Source organism: Phoca vitulina, unplaced genomic scaffold, assembly GCF_004348235.1.
Source record: "Phoca vitulina isolate PV1807 unplaced genomic scaffold, GSC_HSeal_1.0 scaffold82, whole genome shotgun sequence".
NCBI classification, from domain to species: Eukaryota; Metazoa; Chordata; class Mammalia; order Carnivora; family Phocidae; genus Phoca; species Phoca vitulina.
Genome location: NW_022589785.1, coordinates 5,888,594 through 5,905,801, shown reverse-complemented (window position 1 = coordinate 5,905,801; position 17,208 = coordinate 5,888,594). Strand labels below are relative to the sequence as shown.

At 42.7% G+C, this 17,208-nt stretch overlaps 1 protein-coding gene across 1 annotated transcript in view; it reads right to left on the bottom strand.

Moving 5' to 3' along the window:
- The window catches only part of SLC5A1 (solute carrier family 5 member 1), a 145,299-nt gene that overhangs the window by 27,419 nt on the left and 100,672 nt on the right, over nt 1–17,208 (bottom strand). The window contains exons 6-10 of the mRNA XM_032395102.1: nt 9,649–9,754; nt 8,394–8,474; nt 7,020–7,240; nt 6,638–6,773; nt 4,533–4,640 (exon numbers count right to left, since the gene is read on the bottom strand). Of these exons, the coding sequence (XP_032250993.1) occupies nt 4,533–4,640; nt 6,638–6,773; nt 7,020–7,240; nt 8,394–8,474; nt 9,649–9,754 (652 nt within the window). The remainder of the gene's footprint in view (nt 1–4,532; nt 4,641–6,637; nt 6,774–7,019; nt 7,241–8,393; nt 8,475–9,648; nt 9,755–17,208) is intronic.

Sequence of the window (17,208 nt, the reverse complement as noted above, 5' to 3'; positions counted from 1 at the left end):
AGAAAGAAAGAAAGAAAGAAAGAAAGAAAGAAAGAAAGAAAAAAGACGTAACAACAAGTGTGGGTGGAGATGTGGAGAAATAGAAACCCTCATACATTGTTGGCAGTAATGTAAAAGGGCACAGTCACTGTGGCAAATGGTCTAGCGGTTTCTCAAGTTAAACATGCAATTACCATATGATTATTAATTTCACTCCTAGGTATCTGCTCAAAAGAAATAGAAACATGTGTCCACATAAAAACTTGAACATGAGGGGCACCTGGGTGGCTCAGTCGGTTGAGCACCTGACTCTTGATTTCAGCTCAGGTGATGATCTCAGGGTCATGAGATTGAGTCCCAAATTGGGCTCCATGCTCAGTGGCAAGTCTGCTTAGGATTTTCTCTCTCCTTCTTCCTCTGCCCCTCCCCCACTCTCTCTCCCTCTAAAATAATCTTTAAAAAAAACTTCGAACATGAGTGTTCATAGTAGTATTATTTATAATAGCTGAAATAACACATGTCCATCAACTGATAAATGAATAAACAAAGTGTGATATACCCATGCAATGGAATATCATTTATCAGTAAAAAAGAATGAAGTACTAATGCATGCTACAATGTGGATAAACCTTGAAAACATTCTGCTAAGTGAAAGAAGCCAGACACAAAGTACAACTATTGTATAATCCCATTTATGTTAAATGCTCAGAGCAAACAAATCCATAGAGACAGGGAATAGATCAATGGTTGCCTAGGGCTAAGGGGGTTGGGGTAAAATATGGGATGATTGTTAATGGGTACAGGATTTCTTTTGGAGATGATAAAAGTTTTCTAAAACTATGGTGATGGTTGCACACCTCTGAATATACTAACAAACCATTGAATTGTATGCCTTAAGTGATAAATCATATGTATGTGAATTATAGCTCAATAAAGTTGTCACTGAAAAACAAAAGACAAGGTTATATTTCCAAACTCCGACCCTAAGCAAGTTATGCTAACCTCTAGGCCTCATCTCTTGGTGTGTTGAATGGGGATAATACTACACCTGCCCAAATCAGAATAAGGGATTGTCCTTTTAAAATTTCTCCCAATCAGGGCGCCTGGGTGGCTCAGATGGTTAAGCGTCTGCCTTTGGCTCAGGTCATGATCCCAGGGTCCTGGGATCAAGCCCCACATTGGGCTCCCTGCTTGGCAGGGAGCCTGCTTGTCCCTCTCTTTCTACTGCTCCCCCGGCTTGTGCTCTCTCACTCTCTCTGTCAAATAAATAAATAAAATCTAAATAAATAAATAAAATTTCTCCCAATCATGGCCAGCATGGTTGGCTATAATCTCTATCACTACTTCCATACCAAGGACAGCATAAAGTTGTCCCTGCTAGGCTGGAAGGCCAGGTCATGCTGAGGGCCCACCATGGAGAGTACAGTCTTAGAAGTAAAAGTAACCTTAGTCGTCACCTAGGCTTACCATCCATTGGTAGAATCCCTTCTTCTGCCCAAATTCTCCAGCAACAGGAAATCCACAACTGCACAGGGAGTCTGCTCCCTCTTGGACAATCCTAACCAGGCTGATATGTGCCTCTTTATAGCCTCAGACACAGTCCTCAAGCTACCCAACAGAAGAGGTCTCACTGTTCACCCACTTTACCATTTTTCATATATTCAAAGATAATTCATGTCCTCTTGAACTCTCTCTTCTCTACACTAAAGATCCCTCAGTTTCTTACAATATTCTTTATAATTGGGCTTGGGGGGCCCAAATATACAGAACTTGACATATTACCTCTATTAAACTTGAGCTTATTAGATTTGAGTCAACATTCCTGCCTGTTGAAATCTTTTTGGTACATGATTCTATCATTCCTCTAGGTTTTGTATCTGCAAATAATTTTATAGTTTTGTTTTCATCTACAGTCTTGCAAGAAGGAAAATAAAGGCTGCCAGCTTCAATTATTTTGTCATTTGTTGGGAGGTTTCTTTTTAAGATTTTATTTATTTATTAGAGAGACAGAGCAGAAGCAGTGGGAGTGGCAGGCAGGGGGAGAGAGAAGCAGGCCCCCTGCTGGGAAGGGAGCCCCATGCAGGGCTTGATCCCAGCACCCTGGGATCATGACCTGAGCCAAAGGCAGACGCTTAACTGACTGAGCCACCCAGGTGCCCTGTTGGGAGTTTTTTAATGGTTCCTCCTGAGCTTGTACCACATAAGCCACAGGAGTTACAAAGATCCTCTAGTCCAATTCCCTCACTTTTCAGTTGACAAAAAAAAGGTCCACTTCAAGGAATTAGTAGGTAGGGCTTCGAGCCCTAGTTCTGCCATTTGTTCAGGGTTACTCTAGTTAATTGTAAAGCTGGGATAAAGCTCTCCCCTCTGTACTACACTCTTATCAAACTCTCTTATTCACTCAATGAATATTTGTTGAACGTAATTTTACGGTGGCTCTGGCAAGAAATAGTGGTATATCAGTGTAGGGTGATAGAGGTAAAAATAGAAAGAGATAGATGAATATAAGAGATATTTAGGAGGCAAAATGGACAGAATTTAGTGACAGATTGGTGGGGCAACATTTACCGACCAAGTGGAAGAGGCTGAATCTTCAAATGAGACAAGAAGGAGCAGCCTAAAGGATGGAGATAGAACAGACAAATAGGAGAGTATAGTATAATGGAATCCAAGAGAAGAGATAACGGAAGAAAGATGAGTGATCAATAATGCTGAATGCTACTGAGGGGTCAAGTAAGATAAGGAATGGAAAATATCTATTTAATCTAGCACAGGGAGTCACTGGAAAATTCAGTGTTTATAGAAGCCAGATTCTAGCTGAAGATGAAGGAATGGTAATGGTACATGTAAACACAGCATTTTGTTGTCTTGCATGTCGTGCATTTTCCTGTCATGTACAGTTCACTCTAGCACAGTGTTCAGAACTACAGTCTCACCCACAATCTGCCCTTCTAAAGAAACAACGTAAACAGGGGCACCTGGATGGTTCTGGGTGGAGCATGCGACTCTTGATCTCGGGGTTGTGAGTTCAAGCCCCACATTGGGTATAGAGATTACTTTAAAAAAAATTTTTTTTAGGGGAACCTGGGTGGCTCAGTCAGTTGATTTCTTAGTTCTGTCTCAGGTCATGACCTCAGGGTCCTGGGATCGAGCCCCGAGTCAGGCCCCACTCTCAGCAGGGAGTCTGCTTCAAGATTCTCTCCCTCTCCCTATGCCCCTCCCCCCACTCACTCATGCTCTCTCTCTCTCTCTAAAATAAATATGTAGGGACTCCTGGGTGGCTCAGTCAGTTAAGCGTCTGCCTTCAGCTCAGGTCATGATCCCAGGGTCCTGGGATTGAGTCCCACTTCAGGGGTCCTTGTTCAGCAGGGAGCCTGCTTCTCCCTCTGCCTGCCATTCCCCCTGCTTGTGCGCTCTCTCTCTTTCTCTGACAAATAAATAAAATCTTTTTTAAAATAAATAAATAAAAATAAAATAAGTAAATCATTACAAAAATGTTTTAAATCTTAAAAAAAGAGAAAGAGAAATAACATAAACACCCCCACATAGTTCAGTGTAATCCAAACCAGAACTCTAAAAGAACCAGCCATGTGACTCTTCTAATTGCAGCCTTAATTAATAAGCAGCCCAGTTCAGTGGCATAGTTAACAATTACCCCCATTTTTATAGAATTTGAATGCAAATGGTTTGCCCAAGGTCACACATCCAGTTTGTGGTTTAAAAAAAAAAAATTCAATTCCAGCCTTGAGCACAGTTAAGCAAGCTAGACACTGAGTTGCTGTGTGGTCTTGGAAAAAAATCATTTTCCTTCTGTACGTCTCAGTTTCCCTAACTATAAAATGAAGAGGTTTGACTAGATAGTCTCTAGGTTTCCTCTCAGTAATAAAATTTTATAAGTTTATTATAAATTTTCCTGATCAATACCTTTGAATTTTTAGTCTCCTGAGACCCCCTAACCTAATGAGGTTTGCATCCCTTGATCCAGAATTAGATTTTTCTTCGACATGAAACATGAACAGTAGCCCTACAGGTCCAACCCAAAACTAACTATTCTGGACGCCAAGTACTCAATCACCTAGGATAACACATTCTCTGTAGTGAGAAGCCCCCTTGTGGCCCATCCATCTACTGCCTCAAACTTCCTCATTCAATAGCTAAAACTGTTCTGCCCTTCCTCCTTGGAATATCAATTCATTCTCAAGAAAAAACTCCACTTAGTTCAAGCTTTCATGTTAATGTCTGTTGGAGAGTCCAAATGATCCTCTAGATGAGCATGGAAAAGTTGTGTTTTTCACTAGCACATTTTCAGATCACCTCTTTTCCACACCTGACTGATGAACACATGCTAGGTCTCATAGAGCTCAACCAAGTCATATGTCTCCTCTCCACTGAAGGAAGACATGTTCAAAAACTGAGGACACCCAGAGGGAAGCCTTCCCTACTGGGCCCCCAGGCTCAGAAATGGCTTTTCCCCAGAAGGCCACAGAAATCTACATAAAGTGGAAGCCAAATCAGCCTCCAAAAAAAGACTTTGCCAGCAAGATGACTCTCACCATTGGGCATGAGCTCCACCACCAAGGTCGGGTAAGCGATGTTGGTACAGCCAACCTCAGTACCACAATATTTCTTACATTCCGAGGGGACGGTGCAGGCAATTTTTTCTGAGGAAAGATGAAGAGCCATGTCAGCAAGCAGACATCGGGGAAATATTTCCAAGATTCACTTTCCTTTTTTTATTTATTTAAATTCAATTAGCCAACATATATCATTAGTTTTTGATGTAGCGTTCAATGATTCATTAATTGTGTGTAACACCCAGTGTTCATCAGATCACGTGCCCTCCCCAATGACCATTACCCAGACCCCATCCCCCCACCCCCTCCCTTCCACAACCCTCAGTTTGTTTCCCGGAGTCTGGAGTCTCTCGTGGTTTGTCTCCCTCTCTGATTTCTTCGCATTCAGGTGTTCCTCCCTTCCCCTATGGTCCTCTGCCCTATTCCCAAATTCCACATATGAGTGAAACCATATGATAATTGTATTTTTCTGATTAACTAATTTCAATTGCACCAAAAACTATAAGATACCTAGGAATAAACCTAACCAAAGAGGTAAAGGATCTGTACTCTAGAAACTATAGAACCTTATGAAAGAAATTGCGGAAGACACAGTGAGATGGAAAAACATTCCATGCTCCTGGATTAGAAGAATAAACATTGTTAAAATGTCTATGTTGCCCAGAGCAATCTACACATTCAACGCAATCCCTATCCAAATACCGTTGACATTTTTCACAGAGCTGAAACAAACAATCCAAAAATTTGTATGGAACAAGATTCACTTTCTTAAAATAAGGCTTCAAACAGGACATCCCTGCCCAAGGCCCTGAATTGGTTCCACAGAGAGTGCAGCTCCAAGCTGAGCCCTTCCATGCCATGCCCCTGCCCTGCTGGTATGACCATCTCCAAGATCTGACTGGGGAGAAAAGGGTTCTTAGGCAGAGGAGTGGGGGAAGCAAAGCAATGCTCAGGGTGGGAAGAGAGGGGGCACAGTCTTTAGACTTTAGCTAGGCCTCCCTACAGCTTAGCACTGACTACTGTCTTGTTTCTCCTGAAGATCATAGTGACTTGTGGCTCCTAATTTTGAGGTTTATTTGAAGCAGCCTTTTTGCAAGTAGGATTGAACACCCAGATGACTGAGGGAACTCCCCAGTGGGAGGGCTATTGGGTAGTACTTCCAAAATGTGAAAAATCTGGTATAGAGAAAGACAAGAAGTAGCCTGGGAGGGGAAGGGGAAATGATCTAGAGACTTGGAGAAAATTCCAGTAACTTCTTTAGAATTAAATCAACAAACATTTATTAGGTACTTACTACAGATATATCATTTAGTGCTGCTCCCTAGAGCGCTGATTCATTATAGCACTATCTCAAATACTTTTATGTGTGTTATACCCATTACAATATAAATTATTCAGTTAGGAATATTTTTCTCATGACAGGTGAGCCAGTATAGGAGTGTAAAAGACCTAATAGGAATGCTATTAATAGCCAATGGCAGCAAGTGCCCCCAGACTGTCTTGTCTTCATTTTAGGAGCTCACCAAAGTTTCACTCCCTGGTGCTCTCTTTTTTGCCATTATTTCATATTCCAGGAAACAGTTTTGACCTATGATGGCTGACCGAAAAAAATGCAAGGCTGGAGAAGCCACAAAAGGGTCAAAAAGACTTTATTACCCTAGATAGCAAAGTACAAGGCTCAGGGCTCTTCAAAGAAATGGCCCAAGAAACAGGGCTCTGAGCATCAAGCAATTAGAGACTGGCCAGGGTCCTTTGACATTAAAGACATTTTACACACTGAGGAAGGAAGACTGAGCAAAAAGCTAGCAAATATTAGCTGGAAGAAGCTACAGCTGGAAGTGAATCATGACTTCAGAGAATTTGCAAAAGGGGAGAAAGTAATTGTCATTGTAAGGAACCAGGGAAGACAACCCCACAGGTTCTGTGAACTCAAGTTGTTTGCTATGTAAAGGGGGAACAATAACGCTTGGTAACTGTGGCAAGAAAAAAAGAAGAGGAAGAGCAGGGAGCTATAGGGCTTTAGAAGTGACACAGAGCCAGAAAAGTGGGAGAGAGTGGCTGCTGAGTCCAGCAAAAGGGATCACCTGTGTACAGGATGCGGCTGATCATTCCTGGCATCACCATGAGGAACATGGGCAGCAGCTTCATGTACCCACACAGGATACAGCCGGCCTTCACATGAGACATGTTTTTGGCTGAGAGGCAGCGTTGCACAATGACCTGCCAGGGAAAGCCAGTAAGAGAGGGGTGCAGGCCAGAGACTTCTCAACGCCCTCTGGCTACCCTCAGCTCCCCTCCCACATGTTCTTGGTTCTTGGCCTGCCACCCCCTTGTCACTAAGGCTCAGTGACCCCAGACCATATGAGCCTAGCCCTACCGTACCTAACACCACAAGCCATAGACAGACGGGGTCCCTGTAGAGACATGGGGAATACCCCATCCACCCCACACATCAAGCACGGGTACCTGATCTGTGCACCAGTACCACAGGGCAAGGATGGACAACCCAAAGATGATCCCAGGCCATGGCAGGTCTCCTTTGAGGGGATCTCGGAAGATGTGAAAAGAGTCAGCTCTTGGTGTATAGCATTCTTTGTGGATGGTGATGTTTCCATCAGTAATCACAGTTGGAATGGCATTCATGTACTTTCTCATCAAGGAGTCATACCCTCCCACTTCATGGAAAGCTGGAAAACATCAGCAACAAACATCCTAAAACTCTCAACTCTTCATTCGGGTTTCTTCCTGTAGATGCCTGAGAAACTACCCTCACTGTGTGGTCTTGGGAAAGTCACTTTCCTATTCTGGGCCTCAGCTCTCTCATCCATAGAATGGGATTATTAACCCTGCCTAGCCTCCTGGGGGTGGGAGGGCTCCTGTGAGGGTCTAAACCAATAACCTGTGAAAGTATTTTAACCATAAACCTTTTTAAAAAGGGAAAGTACTTGGACTTATTAAAAGAAAGACCTTGGTTTTGAAGATTCAAAGACGTTTTCCCCTCACCCTTTGCTGTCAGCAGCAGCCTTTAAAATCCTACCACAGAGACCTAGAGACCCACAGACTCAGCCATACCATCCCTGGTCACAACAATGTGGTAGGATGGACAGAGAAAGGGTAAGGAGTCTGGAGCCCTATCACCTCTTTGCTGTGTGTCCTTGAATAAGGCATTCCAGCTTCTGCCCTACAGACCCCACCACCACTACCACCACCACTAGGGAAAAACAAATAGAAGCTCTTGGAAACAGAGAATAGAGAGTAGATAAGAGGCTTCACAGGACACACAGAAAGTATGGGCCCTCTTAAAAAACAAAATGCATTTTATATTCTCCCATAACAAGTACCTCTAGATCTAGGGTCTCCAGTCTTGTCTTTAGAATTTTACAGACAAATAAAATTTCAAAATCGGGGTCAGGGGCCAACATAGACAGGCTAGTTTTTTAAATTTTGTCAAATAAGGACATAAACAAGAAAATGATCACTTACTATCATCAATTCATAAAATAAAGGACATTTAACATCAAATATAGACAAGATGTAATCTGAGGTTTAAGATACAACATTGAATATACTTAGCCTGATGGATATTTAGATGTATCCCTTTTTTTGTCCAGTTTCTCTGTGGAGAGCAGGCCCAGCCTGAGATCTCCAGGGCTGAGGAAGGTGCCCCTACACACCCACTGTGGTGGTCAATTCAGGCTAGATCACTCCCCTGGGGAGGGCAGAGGATACCCAGCTCACTGCCTGGGCCAGCAGCAGGCAGAGAGGTTAGACTTGATTTTTTTCTCCCTAGGCCTCTTCCTCTGCCTCCCTGCCTCCTCAGCCTGCCCCAGCCCCACTTACCAAACCCAGTCAGGATAAAAGACCCCACCAGCATGATCGCCGTCTGCAAAGTGTCGGTGTAAATCACAGCCGCCAGGCCCCCTAAACAGGCAAAGGAAATAATACATGTGACCTAACGTAGGAGGACCACCTGTCTGTGTGGTCCAGCCTACCTCCTTTGCCCACTCCCTGCCCCTCTCCCTCTCCCTCTGCGCATCCTCTGAGAACACCCCTCAGTCACCTGTCTGCCTTTCCTTCCTTTCCTCCCTTGTCTTGTTACAGCAATCTACTACCCAACATGTTCCCACACCTCTACTTCTCACAGAAATGCTGGGAAGACCTTGGAAAAAGGAGAATGTTCCTCCCTATTTGAGAAGGAAGAGTTTGATGTGACTGAAGGCAGAAGATGGTGCAAAGGAGATGGCTGTGGTAAGAACTGTCTCCCACAAACAAAGGCACGGAAGAGCAAAGAGTTAACATCTCTACAAGGCGTTTGGGTGTTACCGAATCTGCACATTTCGAAGGGCTACTTCCATGCACATCTGCTCTCTCTTTACTCAGACCATCTAAGTAACTTCTTGTCCCCAGAGCTGTGTAACTTCTTGTCTCCAAATTCCATTGCTGACCCTGGCTCCCCTATCGGGAACAGAGTAACACCTCTGCAAAGGTGTCCCCAACTGTTCCTTTCATCAGCTTCTCCAGTCACCTCTCGAGTCTTCCTCTAAAATCTCTTTTTTGTGTCACTCCCTCCCTTCCCACCTACAGTGGCTTCCAGTGCCTATCACATCAAATCCAAGGCCTCCTTCTGGCTTCCAAGCCCCCTGCACTGTGACCTCTTTTGAACTATCAGGGCTTATCACTCCACACACACCTCAACTACCTCCCACTGACCACCCTTCTCCAGCCAAACACATCTGCTTGCTCACCCTGCCCCAGCCCCATGCCATGCCCAATCCTGACTCCATTCCCTTGCTTTCCCCATCCCTGCACCTGGCACTCCCTCTCTGATTTTCCCAACTCAGCCAACTTCTATCCACAACCTGGAAGGCCAGTCCCTGCCCCACTTCCTAGAAGAAGCTACATGAACTATTCTGGCCAACACTGGAGTTTTCTGGGACTCCCATATAACTTGTTAGGGTCTGAGCTTTGGGACTAAGCAAACACTCCATTCTAAAACTGTTTCCTGGGTGTATCTCTCCTCCTCGAGAGGAGAAGCTATGTCTCCTACTTCTTCCTCCTTTCCTGGGCTTTGGCTGAGTCATTTGTATGGACTCACCTGTGATTGTGTAAAGGCCAGTGATTGCCAATAAGAGAAATATGGCCAGGTACAGATCCAGACCCAGGGCCAAGTTGATAAATATGGCCCCAGAGAAGATGTCTGCCTGGAAGAAGAGAAGAGGCAGAGTTAGGGGTGAATGAGGCCAGCTGACTGCAGGCTGCACCCAGGGCCTGGCTGAGGCACTTCAGCTGCAGAGACAAGGAGGCAAACTTGGAGGGGGTAGCAGAAGGTGTCTCCTGAGTAATGTCAATACCTGTGATTTCTGGGCCCAATGTTGGCCCACACCCCCCTTGCCCTTTGGCTAAAATCCCCCAATTAAAGGTTCATATTTTTATCCCTGGGTAAGAATATGAAAGACTAGTACTGCACAATGCACATATATGAAGTATCTAAAACACTCAAATTTGTATAATCAAAGACTAGAATGGTGATTACCAGGGGCTGAGGGGAGAAGGAAATGGGGAGTTATTAATCAACAGGCATAAAGTTTCAGTTAAGTAAGATGAGTAAGCTCTAGAGATCTGCCACACAACATTGTGCCTATAGTCAACAATAATGCATTTTACACTTAAAATCTGTCAAAATTTTGATAGATGGCATGTTAAGTGTTCTTACAACAATAAAATAAAATAAAAACACAAACACCTCAGAGTCATGCTCTATTCCTAAGTTTCTCAACAAGCTTTATTCAAGATGATAATAGATATCCCATGGGGGGAGAAAAGGATTCCCTAGTCAGAGATCTGTGAAATGCTGGATTAAGTGAAGTTAAGACAGTTTCCTCACCACACAACTTCCCTGAGCCTTTAATATACAGTATGTACTGTGAATCCCCAGGAAGGGAACATGGTAAATGACCCTTCACAAACTTATTTAACTATAGAACTTTGTTTGCCAAGGAATAACTATTAACGCCTTGAGGTTCTTCCCAACCCACCTGTAGACTGCTAATCTAAGCTATTCTCTATCATTTACACCTCAGTGTGCAAAGGTTTATCAGATCTATTCCCAAAAGCAAGTACTAAAGAGTCCATGAGAGGGAAACCCCACCCATACTCTGGAGTGGAGAGAAACTTCAGCAACATCATAGTTTTATCTTCTCAGCCCAGATGGAGTCCACCTTGACTCAAACACAATCAGAACATCACCAATTATCTTTTGCATGGCAAGCTTGTTTCTAGGTGGCTTTATCTAGATTATCTCATGAAACTTTAGGGAGAAGTGTTCCCTCTTCACTCCCAAATTCACCAGTTATGTTCTTGATGCAATTCTCTTTCTCCTCCCTGCCTCATTTAGCCCCATTAAAAAAAAAAAAAAAAAAAAAAAAAACCTTCTACCTGGCAGGATGGTGCGGTGGCTAATTTAAACCAAACAGAGAGTACCAGAGTCACCCAAAATGAATTTTCATGGCAGTTCCAAAATACTACCAGAATGGGTAGTATTAAGGGATGATCATGGTAAATCTTTTATTTTCAAATTGCTAGCTGTGAAAGAAACTAGACCCCCCCCCCCCAGATGCAATGCACGAGCTGTTTCATTGCATAAAACCTAATATATTTCAGGGCGTGTAACAGGCCACCTAGTCATAACCCGGGGAATGGTGCCCTTGCATCTCCTCTCCAATCTTAGCTTCCCCACCTCCACCTCCTTACAGCTCCTTGGAGCCCTCCAGTGGCTCAGCTCCCCACCAGTCAAATCTCCTATTCCCTGCCTCTATTAGTTGGCAGAGAGATTGTCTCACACCAGCTCCGAGCATATGTGCTAATGCACAACTCCCTCTCCCAAGATGGGTCTCCTAAGGATTGCTGCCTTAGCTCCCCTTCAGATTCTCTAGCCCCAGGGTACTTACTATCATTGTCTTTCCTGGTGGAGGAGGAGACGCAGAGTCAGAAGGTAAGGAGAGAATGGTGACTTAGAAAGAGACCACCCAAGGGCTAGCAGTCAGAGGACCTGGGTTTTAACACCAGTGCTGCGATTATAGGCCTGAGTGACCTTGGATAAAACATTTCACCTCTCCATGTCTCTGTGTTCTCATCTTTAAAGTAAGAAGCTCTGACTCTGAGTGCTTATGATTCTCAGTGGCTGGAAGTGGGAAAGTCCTGCAGCCAAAGAAAACATTCCCCTCCCAGGTCCTGTACCTGTTCCATCCTATCCTCTAAAGCCAAAGAAGAAGAGCCCCCAGCTGCACATCAGCCTTGCTAAGGGTGAAATGGCCACTCCTTCCTGACTCTGCACACTGAGCCATTGGAATTGTGATGAGTATTCTGAGTATTCATAATGCTGGACCCTCTGCTCCCATGCCTCTTTATTATCACATAGTTATTTCAGTTGAAGGGGCCCCTTTACTGATTACACTTCTAACCTCAGGAGTAAATTCTGCCCTTAGAACTCTGAAAGCCAGCAGAAGTGCCTCAGGATACTGTGCCATACCTAAGCTCACATTAGCCCAGGTGCTCTGACATTAGTCTTTGAATCCTAGGTGCCCAAACTTTATCTGCTTCACTAGGGTTTTTTTTTTCCCACCATATCCAGCGAATTTTATAGTTTACCAAATGTTTTCAGGTACATTCATTGTTTTGATCCCCAAAATAAGGTAAAAGGACAAATATATATTGTCTCTACTCTACAGATGAGAAAGACAAAATTAATGACAAGCTCAAGAGCTAAAATCCGGTTCTTTGTCTCCAAGTCCAGTGACTTTCCAACAACACTAAAAGGTAAGAGTTCTCTTTTCTAGAATATTTTCTGCAGAGAGCAAGATCTTTTATCATTTAAAAAAACATTTTTTACTTACTTTTAAAATAAAATAACTTATGGGTATAGTTGAAAAAAAGCAGCACAGAAAGTTATACACTGAAAAGTAAAAGTGTTCCTACTTCCATCACTCAGACCAAAGGTGACCACTGTTGAGAGCTTTTGGTCCACCGGAGGATTTCTAAATGTCTTGCTGAAAATTATGTCAACCATTAAGTTCCACATCCCCCCAAAATAATAATTATGAAGATGGAAACATGGGAAAATGTATACAGTTTGATGCTAAGATGGGGAAGAAAGATGACAAAATGGTATGCACATACTGATTGCAATTCTGTAAAAGAAAACACACATACGGGCAAAGACACAATATGAAATATCTGAATTAGAGTCATAGGATTATGGGTGCTTTTCCACTCCAGATTTTCTTAAATACCATTGTTCCATTTTTCTTATAAGTTTCAAAAGTGGGGGGAGCAGAAATTTTAAAACACATTATATTCTCTATAGGTATATAAATATACATATATATGTAGTAAAAATATAAAAACAGACCAGAAGAAAACATACCAAGTTTAAGACATGTATAACTTTTAAGAACGGGGTCAAGAAAGGTAGAAATAGGGGTGCCTGGGTGGTTCAGTCAGTTAAGCATCTGCCTTCAGCTCGTCATGATCCCAGGGTCCTGGGATTGAGCCCTGGTTTGGGCTCCCTGCTCAGCAAGAAGTCTGCTTCTCCCTCTCCCTCTGCCCCTCCCCTCTGCTTGTGCGCTCTCTCTCTCTCTCAAATAAATAAATAAAATCTTTAAAAAAAAAAAAAAGAGTAGAAATAAGCTTTCCATCATACCTGTAATGTTTTATTTCTTTTCTTTAAAAAAATGAGATTTTTTAAGATCTATAGAATCTGGGTGGTGATATTTGCTATATTAGTTTTTGTACTTTTCTGTATGTTTGAAGCATTTTGTTATTTTTTTATTTATAAAAGTAGGGGAATGAATAGGGAAATACACCGCCAGCATTGATAGAAAAGAACTCTCCTATAATCCAATGAGACCATTTGTTTCACAGCTCTTCCCAGATTGCTCCTTCTCTAAACTTCTCTTAGCCCTTAATAAAAAAAAAAAAAAAAAGGAAGGAAACAAGCAAATTTCCCCAATCATGCTAAGCAAAACCAACTTGAAAGGAAATCAAAAATTATCATATTCTAGATCAAGGGTCAGCAAACTTTTTCTATAAAGTTTCAGGTAATAAATGTTTTAGGTTTTATACACCATATAGTCTGTCCAACCTGCTCAATTCTACAGCTGAAACATGAAAGCAGCCATAGACAATACATCAAGTGGGTGTGGCCATGTTCAAATAAAACTATATCTACAGGGCCGCCTGGGTGGCTCGGTCAGTTAAGCATCTGCCTTTGGCTCAGGTCATGATCCCAGGGTCCTGGGATAGAGCCCCATGTAGGGCTCCCTGCTCAGTGGGGAGTCTGCTTCTCCTTCTCCCTCCGCCTCTCCCTGCCGCTTGTGCACTCACTCTCTCTGTCTCTCTCTCAAATAAATAAAATGTTTGAAAAAAAAAAAAACTATATCTACAAAAACAGGCAGTTGGATTCAGCTCAAAAGCTTTGTTCCCGTCACTTTGAAAATTTGACTGAACAACGTCCATGAGACTCATGGGGAATAATAAAATTACAGATTCAGCTGGGAAACCTCTTAGAGTAACTGAGTCTCTGACCATGAGACTTGCATAGATTACTTGTCTCAGCTCTGACACTTTGAGATCCTATGATTTTATATGTGTGCTTTGTGGCCCATTCTGGTCTGAGTTATATCTGAGCACCCAATAAATCCTGCCTGGCAACGACATTTGAGATGGAGAGCCCCATTGCTCAAATTTCTCTTTTCATTTGTGAAAGTGAATGGCTCAGGTAATGAGTATTCAGACCTTAAGTAAAAGCCAAAGCTCTTATTTTTACTCAAGGATCCAAAATGGACAGTGGAGTTGCTATAAAAGTTTACTGCAGTCATGTTAATAGCCCCAGGAAATAGAAACAGGGACATTCGGTCATCACATGTAATGCATAAAATCTGAGGCTTATCTCAAGTCACTATGCACACTTAAATAAGATACATGATACTGGGAAATTTTACAGACCAGAATTCTTCTCAGAACTTGATAAGACAGGGTGCCAGGAACGGGACAGCAGGGAGCCAGTAAAATTCAGAGAAGTACATAGAGGAATAATCAAATCTGGGTCTCAGAGCCCAAAACCTGGCCACAAGATGGTAGCCATAGTCAAGATTCCACACCACTGCTGTTCTATGGCCTGGGTTATATCTGGGCCCTGCACCGAAATGCTTTTTCTCTACTATCAATTACACACACACTGGATCCCTATAGCCTCCTCTAAGCCTTCCTGGCAGGTCCCTAGTTGCTTCCTGTGTGGACTTGGATCTCACAAGGCCACCCTTCTTCTCTTCTTGCCCATCACAAATTATCCATGCCTCTACATACACACAACAAGATTGATTAATCTTTGTGTGCAATGTAAATAAATACCTATCTTACTTTGTTAACTTATAACTATTTTCTTTTGTCAATGAACTTTGAACTCATGTGTTATCTTAATGTGAGTTCCTAGGAGTTACATTCACCATCAGTGTAATTATTTTAATGATTTCATGCTCTATGACTCATGGTGAACCTGAAGTCAGCCAAACTTATAAAGACAAAGTCTTACGTGTCAACCCTTCCCTGCCCCTGCCCTCTGCTTAAATGTCCCTCCTTCAGATCCTTCATACACCAGTGTGCAGTTGATGCTCTCTCCTCACAGTCCTCTCAAATCCTACTCATGGAAACTTGTTCATATTGTAAGGTTATTTAACTGGCTATCTTAATTTTTCCCATGGTCTTGAATTTTAACTGACTCAGTACCAAAGGAATGAAAGATTTAGAAGTCAGGGGCCACATAATGCCAAAGGTTTTGAGTCAATAACAGGGACCCTGCTGTTCATCCTAGTTCTGCTACTGTTTAACCCCACAGAGTCCCTTCCCTTCCTGGGACCTCAGTTTCTCCAGCTATAAAATGAGAGCGTAGAACATAGGACTAGATGATCTATCCCATTCCATCATGCTATGTCTTCATCCCATCCAAACATAGAGCAGAACTGTGAGAAGAACACAGACTTTGGTACTAGAGAGACCTGGGTTCCAATGCCTGATTTTGTTGTGTGATTTAGGACAAATTACCTAATTTCTTTGAGACTCAGTTATTTCATCCATGAAGTGAAAAATAAAATAGAAATCCTTACCATGCAGTACTCATGTGAACTGGAGATGAAAAAAGTAAAGCCCCTTCTGGAATCTAAGCAAAGAGACTGGCATTAAATAAAAGGCAGCTATCATCCTTCTTACACAATATTCAAGAGATTTCTGCCTCTGGGAAGCAGGCAGGGCAGGTAGGATGGTGGGCAAGGCCTCCAGCAAGGAGCCCAGAAATTATACAGAGAGGGAGCAGCCTATACCAAGTACTTTTCAAAAGCAAAATTCAGAAAAAGCTGACTGCTGGGGGATGGGCTCCATCAGGACTTGAGCTGAGCGAGACTGCCCCTCAGCTATCTGGGGGCTCCCAAGTCAAGGGAGGTTTAATCAGTAACCTGAACAATAGGTGATGTGAGTGCAAGGCAGGGAGAGAGGCTGGGCATTTAGTTTATTTATATGACTACCTCACACCAGCTCCAAGGGCAAAGAGTACCCTTTCCATGGCAACTACAGTCAACAGACTTATACCCGCTTGAACTGTGGACTTGGAGAAGGCTTGATTCCAAAAAGGGAAATCCCAGTAGCCTCCTCTACGTGCTCATTAGACAGGTGCCACCTCACAAGCTGAACCAAGGAGCAGTTCCCTTGCCAACCCCCACCTAGCTCCAGAATGACCTCCTCTCCCTCCCTGCTTACATTCCTTTTTCTCTTCTTACATCTGCTCTTCTCTCCCTCAGGAAGCCTGATTTCTCCACCCTTACCAGCATTTCCCAGTCTAGTCTCTGCACATTGATATCTAATGACATAGCATTGAAAAGCCCAGGGTCTTCATCTTATAACTAAAAACTAACCCTGAAGGAGGGGAGGAGAAAGTGAAGGTGGTGAAATCATCATATTGGTGGCAAAACACAAAAGCACCAGTCAAGGACAGTAGCAGTTTGAGTTGGGAAGCTGGGCAGGGAGGGAGCAGTGCTCTGGGAATCAGTCCCAACTCCAAAACAAAGTTCTATCAGCCCTATAGGCAAGAGCATGTTTACATTGAGTTGTATAAAAATGTGCAAGACCATTCAATGAGTAAATAATAGTCTCTTCAACAAATGGTGCTGAAAGAACTGGATAAACACATGCAAAAGAGTGAAGTTGAACCCCTGCCTCACGTCATATACAAAAATTAACTCGGAATGGATCAAAGAACTAAATGTAAGAGCTAAAAGTATAACACTCTTCAGAGAAAATATAGGGGTCAATCTTCATTATCTTGGATTTGGCAATGGATTCCTAGAAATGACAGCAAAAGCATAAGCAACAGAAATAAAAGTAGATAAATGGACTTCATCAAGATTTAAAACTTTTGTGCCTCAAAGGACATTATCAAGAAAATGAAAAAGAAAACCTACAGAATGAGGGGGAAATATTTGCAAATCCTTTATCTGATAAGGGTTTAGTACCCAGAACATATAAAGAATTCTTTCAACTTAACAACAAAAAAAGACAAACCCAATTAAAAAAAAAAAGAAAAGTATGCACAGGTAGGCCAGGACTAGGG